Source organism: Trichosurus vulpecula, chromosome 6, assembly GCF_011100635.1.
Source record: "Trichosurus vulpecula isolate mTriVul1 chromosome 6, mTriVul1.pri, whole genome shotgun sequence".
Lineage (NCBI taxonomy): Eukaryota > Metazoa > Chordata > Mammalia > Diprotodontia > Phalangeridae > Trichosurus > Trichosurus vulpecula.
Genome location: NC_050578.1, coordinates 28,460,020 through 28,467,835, shown reverse-complemented (window position 1 = coordinate 28,467,835; position 7,816 = coordinate 28,460,020). Strand labels below are relative to the sequence as shown.

Below are 7,816 nucleotides of genomic sequence, written 5' to 3'. Positions count from 1 at the left end.
AACACATTTATTCAAGGCAGTCTTGGCTGCAAAACTCCCTTCTAACATACAGTAAATCCCACTTGCGTTTCTTAACTCATTTAACCTAATGCAACAGTCACATTCAGTCACTCAGGGAAAGATACCTGCAGAATTATGATCCCTTAAAGTTAGTATTTAAACTGAAGTCTCTTCTCTAAAGTAATAGCTGTGCCAACTACTCTAAGGACCTTCTTTATAGCTGTCATACTTACATGGAGGTGACCTTAGGGTGGCTCTATCCCCTAACCCAGCATGTGTGCACAATACTGCACATTAGTCTGCCCTTCCAATGTGGAAACATGTGGCGGTGTATCAGCATCTAGGTGGAGATGGAAGGGGGGACAGGACACGGGGGGTGGGATAGGAAAGGGAGGATTCGTTGAGTGTGCACTTCAATGATCTTTCACCTAACTGCAAAGGATGGATGTAAATCAGGTGAGATCTTCACAAGATCCCAGATTTGGTACCTCTTTTTGGTGGGAGCAGTAAAGGAACAGGGGCAATGAGGTCAGCCCTTGGAATGGGGAGGCAGGGCATGAGTGGAATTAGTCCCAAATTCCATAGTTTCCTCACCTCCTCCAGTCACCATTTGGGAAGCATCCCCTGCCTTCAGCTGGTATGGTAGTAGATGTTCATATCTGAAGCCAAAATATTAAAGCCCTGTAAAGGGTGTGTGTAAGGGTGAGTGTGTGCATGTGTGTATTTATAGCTATTGGAAGAAATTTAATTTTCAAATCTAAATCATTATTTCTATTCCACATCAGCCTTCTAAAATTCCAGTAGAATTTCAAATGACCCATGGCAATCTGTATAGAAATTGTAGAGACCCAAGATTATTTGGAAAAGCTATGGCTGTCTATCAGGATACTGCTGCAAAGACAACTTCATCTAACTCAGCCTAGGAGATTCCAGTCCCTCATTCAACTACAAAAGTGGAATTTAACCATGGATTTTTTAAAAAACGTGTAAAGTTGAAGGAGTATCTCCTAAGTAAAAATCTCCCAGAAAAATAAGAATACTGAATGCATTCTTAACACTGTAAAGCTTTCTTAAGGAAGAAGAAGGGGGAATGTCAATCGACAGGTCCCAGCCAGTTGAAAATATTTGTTCAGTCGGCAAAGGCATTTGACAGTCATCTCTATTCAGGCCATGACCCTACTGAACCAAAGCCAGGTGATGTCTCCCAAAACCAAAAAGGTGTTTTCAATATTCTTTAGGTTCTTCTAAACCTAATGTACAGGGAAGAGCCACCTGCAGACAGAAGAAGAGTAAATATAGGCTGTCTTCTGTTAGCAGGCAAGATGATACTGGAGGTGGTCAACAAAGGGAATGCTGTGCTGGGTGCTCCCGAGTGTGACAGGACATTGGACAGCTCTGTCAACTGGCCAATTTGACTTTGAGGAGCGTGTAGTTGTTAAGGCTGTTTTTTCTCTCTCCTGTTTTAGAGGACAAGGCTAACAAGACCAGCTCTCTTCAGTAATCCAAATCCTTCAAAATAACAGGCAGAAATCGGTTATACAAATTCTCCTTTGTGCCCAACAGCCCTGTAAAAAGTACTTGATAAAGTTTTTAATTAAAATGTGTATTCAGCACCTTCCACTGCCGAGAGCAGCCTTATTCCTGAAGAATGTCCCTGTGGCATAGATGATGCGGGAGTTTAATATAAAAATCATAGATGAAGGAGGACGTCTAGAACTACCAGTTCAAGTGGAATATTTGGGGAGGGGTGTCAACTAATTTGTCTGCATTTTTGCCTCACATTCTATAAGCTGAGGGGATGATATCAAATTCATAAAAACCCCTGAAATTTCTAAGTAAAAATGGACAATGCAAAGTATTATTTATTAGTAGTATTATTTATTGTCTTTATTTACACTTGACAATAATAAGTTGATGTTTATTATTCCCTTTATAGGGAGGGGGGAAAGCATTCCATTTAGTGCTTTTTCATGATGGCCTATCAATCCAATCACTAATTGATAGCTGCCCCTGAGAGTGACCTCAAGTCTCACTATCTGATCATTCTTTTCCCAAATAGTTGTTAAAATAAAGAGCACCCGCTGTTTTTTGTTTGTTTAGCATTAGTGAATCTGAATGCTTTGGAAGCACTTTGAGATCCAAGGGGAACTGTGTGCAAAGTTCTTATCAATCATTATTTTTAGTAGGCTCCAAGTGCTGCCTTTGTGAGACACATCAGGAAGAGTGTTATGATTATAAGCAATATTTCTATAATTTAAGTTAAAAACTTTATTTTCAAGTACACTTTGTGGTAAGAAGTGGTTTACCCCCCAGGTAGATTTTTTTCTTTTTACATTTGCTGTGCCAGACTGAAAGAGAATGGTGTTCACAGTCCCTCCCTTGGTACTGTCTGTGGAAAAAAAAAATCTTTTAAACGCTGGTTATGAAAAAGAGGGTTTTGAGAACAGCTGATGTACAGCTTAGCTTTTGATTTCTGGACTTCAGAACAAAAACCCAAATCTCAAAGTTTCAAAGCACAGTAAGAGGGATGATTTGTTCTCCCTCCTCTCCCCCGCAGCTACCTCCCTTTTGGCTTTTTCGCTCATGTCTTGATAGGATGGCACCCCCTTCTTAATCTACTCATTAAGGTACCCTGAGATGCGCACAATATAGAAAATGGCATATTATGCATGGTCTAACACAGAAAGTGAACCACTGAGAAAGGGAGAGTGGAAGTGGGGGAGAGGGAGGGAGAGAGAAACAGACAGAAAATGAGACATATGGTGAGAATGGAATGTACAACACAGCTCTCTCAAGTAAAGTGAAAATTTGACTTGATATGTTAGCATGCAAGTGAAGGCAGATTGGGGCCCAAAGTGCTTCAGAGTTGGCAGTTCAAATATCTGGTGTGTATTCTTTGCCTTATAAAACCTAAAATTCTAATAGGTGCAAATAGCCTGTTAAATCACACTTACCAACTATCTACTAGGAAAAAAAATTAGCAGGGATGGGGAAAAGAGACCAAAATTGTAAATGTTCTCTTGATATGAACAACAACAAAAAACACCCGAGTGAGCTTTCTTGACAAGAAATGCAAAGACTGAATCTGAAAAACCAAACACACACACACACACACAAAAGGAATCCTGGAAATGAGGGCTTTAAACACAAGTGTCAACATATGGAGAGAATATTGTCACCCGATGCTTCAGAAAGTTTTAACCTTGCTTTTTATAACACCCTTGAACACACTGCTGCCATTTCATTGAATTCATGGAGGTAGTTATATGTGAAAATAAAAATTACCATAAAGTAATATGTTGTATTATAATAATACATATTAAATGTGCAAAATACTGACAGATGTGTTGACCTTTTAAAAGTTGAACACACAGAGAGATTCAACCCAACTCAGTTCTGTAAACCTTTCAGTCGATATACAAAAAGAGAAGACCAGATAAGAAACCATAACAGAAAGCTCTAATCTCATGGAAGGAGTATGATGGTATCAGAAACTCTTGGAGAGAGGCCCAAGCATTTGGTCACCAAGAACCTCAAGACAGAACGGCCTTAAGATACCATTGTAAATACATTTTTCCAAGAGTAAAAATTAAATACAGATGAGAATGTTTCTATTTGAAACTCCTGTTTACATTCCATTTTTGAAAAAGTCTATAATTTCAATACTAATGACTGCTGGTCTATGAGAGTTTTTTGAAATCACATACACCATTTATCTGGCAGATAGTGTATAGACTGTTAACTTCTTATCTAATGCTTGACAAATTTTTATTTCAAAAAGTTTCTCTTAAATAAGTGATTTTTTTCTTTTCTGTTCATATACTATCTGGTTTTTACAGGGGCTATTTTCAGATGACCAACTAGAGGTTAATATAGCATTCCAATGTTTCTATTACTTATGAATCACATGATATAAACTATAGCATGATATAAACTTCAAAGTATGTGTTTTTTTAAATGAATTTATGTGGAAAATTTAGTAACTGTATGGTATACAACTCCCCAAAGAAATGGACTCTGGAGTCTATTAGATACATTATCATTCCTTCTGCACATATTTAAACAATGAGGCAAACGATGCATTTCTGAGCAGACGTGGCATGCCATAGAGGAAATAAGGCATGAGGGTGAAGGCCCATTGGTTTAGGAGTCTACTCAGAAATGCAAGGGAATGTCTAACTGCAACATAAAAAGGAATTCTCAATACCAAAAAATAAGGAATTTGACCCATGTGCCTCTTAAGTATCTGCAAAGGAATTAGAAAGTCCCCACGTGTTTCAAGTCATAAAGTAATTTGGAGGGGTTTTGGGGGAAGGGGAAAGGGAATCTACAAATTGCAAACAACCATAAAATATAAGACTGCACAGATTTCTGTGATTCCTGGTGATTCAAATTATGATATTAAGACAGAAGCGTTTTACGAAATGTTATACCTGCTAACAAAATCTGAGATGAAATTTCAATTTACATTTAGAGTTAAATGTGTAATTCATTTCTAATACCTGGCTGACCAAAAGCAAAACAAAATGAACCCATCACTAAGAGAGTCTTCATACTGTTACATATCACTGCCTTGAGTCTCACATTGTCTTTTTTACAAGTCATTTTTATTATCTACGTATTTTATTTGTTGTTCCAACAAAAATCTGTTTTCAAATACCAACTTATTTTGAGACTGAAAATTTGGTATCTTCGTAATAATCCCTAAGCTGTGGAAAGGCGTCTTTAATACCTTAAACTAGAAACCAAAACCAAACATTAACAAACCATTTGTGGGAACAATATGAGCTAATGATATCTATAAGCCTATCTAAGAGTGACTCCTGAAAGTTGGTACAATGTATCTGTAAACATTACTCTGGCATAGTTCATATATGCATAATTATTCTGGGAAATTTTAGGGGAGTACAAATTATGTATATGCCACACCTGTAGAATTAGGGCCTCCTGCTATTAATCCCACGGGCACAATTCTGTTTCCACTGAAATCGTATTTTTATATGTCTACAAACATCTTTCCAGGAATCAAAGGCCTGAATTTCAACTCTCCCTAAATTTGCTCTTCCATATAACCACTAAAGATTATTTTCCACAGCCTAATTTAGGCATTCTATTTAAAACTACATAAAATAGAATTATGTCCTTCCATTAGAAAGAAATAAACTCCTCAGGCCATACTCTTCATTTGTATCACAAAGAAATTGCTTTTCATTTAAACAAATTAGCTATTTCCTCTATTATATTAAACTAGGAACATCATAAGTATCACAAGAATAAAATGACCTCCCTAAGATACATGATTTAATACTTAGAAAAAAAAATCCACATTACCTCTTCCATCACTTAGTGTGCTCTTGCTAAGTCAAGTTGGTAATTCCCCCTTCCTTTGTCCATTTCAAATTCAAAGGCCTATATTCCTGTTCATAGTTATGGAAGGTAAAGAATCAGACAAGCATCTGATATTATTCACCAAAACAAAACAAAACACACCCACTGATTCGAACACAATCCCTTCTGACTCACTTCCAAGGGCTCCTGCAAAAAGTGTGTCATGAGAACTCACAGTGAAAATGATGGGTGTCTAAATAATTCACAGACAGAGAAGGGCTGAGGTCCTTTCTAGTAGTGTTTGGCGTTGTGTTTCCTCAAGATGACCTGTGCCTTTTATTATATGCTTTCTATGGTGGCTTAACTTGGGGGAAATAGGTATCGAGGATCAGTTCTGTGGCACCGTTCAACCATGGACTAGGAGCATCATCACACATCTGTGGCATTTGTAAATGGAATGAGCAACCGTATGACACCAAAAAATGCAGCTAACACCTACAGTGGCTAGACTTTGACCTATGTGCTCAGTTATGATCAATTAAGCAAAAGTATACACATTACCCCTACTGGGCTAGTCTGTTGCTACAGAGCCATAAACGTGAAAAACAATACTTGGAAATTAAGATTTTTTTTGTTTTTGTTTTTGTTTTTTTTGTTTGTTTTTTTTGTCCTAGCCTACTTAGCAGCACAGTTGAAGTAAACACCAAAACTGTGGTGGAGATGCTTGTCTTCCCAAAGATGTAAACATCAGTCCCAATGTCGTAAACTTCGCCATACAGGATGAGACAGAAGATTGGAGGAGGCAGAATGACCATCACACACTAGTAACAGAAGCTTGCAAGCAATTGGGTTTCGGCAACTTCTCGGCTTCATTTGCAGAGGGGTCTGTACTTGTGCGGAAGCTGAATGCTGGAGCAGCGCCTATGTGCGCAGGGCTCAGGGTTGGGTTTTGACGACGGTTACTTTCAACAATGCTGGAAGTGTTGGAAGCCAGGCTCTCACGGGTACTAGTAGGAGGAATAAAATTAAAAAAAAAGTTTTCACATAAATAATTACATATCGAGTGCCAGAGGAAGAGAGAATGATGTATTTAATGGACTTCCTCTGTTGGTTCGTAATGTCAGATCAATAAACTATCCCAACTTGATTACTCACATATGCTTCTTCAAAATGGATTCCAGAAGTTTTCACGAGTCAACATGTTATAATACTAGCACGTTAAATGGACTAAAGGATTTCATATGGCTGAACACAGTTGGATTTTTTTTTTAACTCAAGGAAACGACTTCAAGATGTCACGTGTGAGACAGACATCAGATGGATTTTTTTAAACTCACACGCTCACACACACACACACACACACACACACACACAAATATATATACATAATGCCTTCATTTCAGGCTAGTATGTAAAGAAGTAAATACCACCAAATTGGGATCCTCAGTGAACTCCAGAGAGTACCTTTTCAGTCTGAGCTTTGGGTTAAATTCTAGCCCTTATAAGTTCAAATACTTTTTTTTTTTTAAAAAGGCCATAATACGAATGATGTGCTTATTCCCACCATGGACACAGATTAGAAACCTAAGAGAATTCACTACCTTGCATGGCAGCCCATCTTCTGATGAGGAGCCTCCCCCAAAATCTGGGCTCTGCCTTGGAGGGAGTTATGAAGTACCTATTGCTTGGTATACATTCGAAGCCATTCCACTTGGTAGGACCTGACCAAATGGCATAGGCCCTGAACTTATGCCAAGGCTCTTGGGGAGAACATTACTTGAAATTAGTTCAAATATTGTTAAGGCAAATAAATAACATTTGCTTTCTTCCATTCAGTTGTGGGGCATATATTTATTCTTTCCTGCCTTTTTCCTTGGAGGATTCTATGTGCTAAAAATGCTTTAACAGCTTTATTCAATTTCTTGGTTAATTTCTCAAGTTTAAATGGCTTGAAACTATTTTTGTAACTCTAAGAGGGCTAAGACAATTAGTGAAAATTTGTTGGGAGATTACCAAAAAAACAAAACCCACTTGATTTAGTTTTGAGGGCAGCATTGCTTAGTGGCTTCCCATGTTTCAAGCCATAAAAAGCTGTAAGTTTTTCAGCATGGTGAGAGGGTCTCCACTCCATCATACAGATGGATTTACTATTTGCTAAAGTGAAAAGTAAGGAAAAAACTAACATTTTTTGGACCCATTGGGTGGATCCATCGTGTATGGTACGTGTTGAAAACGCTTTCAAGCTCCACCCTCATCCCTGACATGAGATAGCACATAAAATTTATCTAATAAAATTAAGACTGGTTAAAATGTCACTTCCATCTGTGAGCTGTTCAAACCCCATGCTGACAATGTTCCCTGCCTTCCCATGGCTCCTGACCACACAAGAGTTTTGTGTAACCTTGGCCCACATCTATTTAAGGATCCTCAGTTGTCTGGAACTCCCTAGGTAAGATTCCTTCTCACACTGTTTCCTTACAATCCAATG

General features: G+C 38.1%; 1 protein-coding gene across 2 annotated transcripts in view; it reads right to left on the bottom strand.

The window, feature by feature from the left end:
- Positions 1 to 4,629: 4,629 nt before the first annotated feature.
- The window catches only part of STOX2 (storkhead box 2), a 35,517-nt gene continuing 32,330 nt past the window's right edge, over positions 4,630 to 7,816 (bottom strand). For both annotated transcript variants that reach the window (XM_036763335.1, XM_036763334.1), the window contains one exon: positions 4,630 to 6,335. Coding sequence is in view for 1 of the 2 variants with exons in the window: in XM_036763334.1 (XP_036619229.1) it covers positions 6,143 to 6,335 (193 nt within the window). In the remaining variant the exon portion in view is untranslated. The remainder of the gene's footprint in view (positions 6,336 to 7,816) is intronic.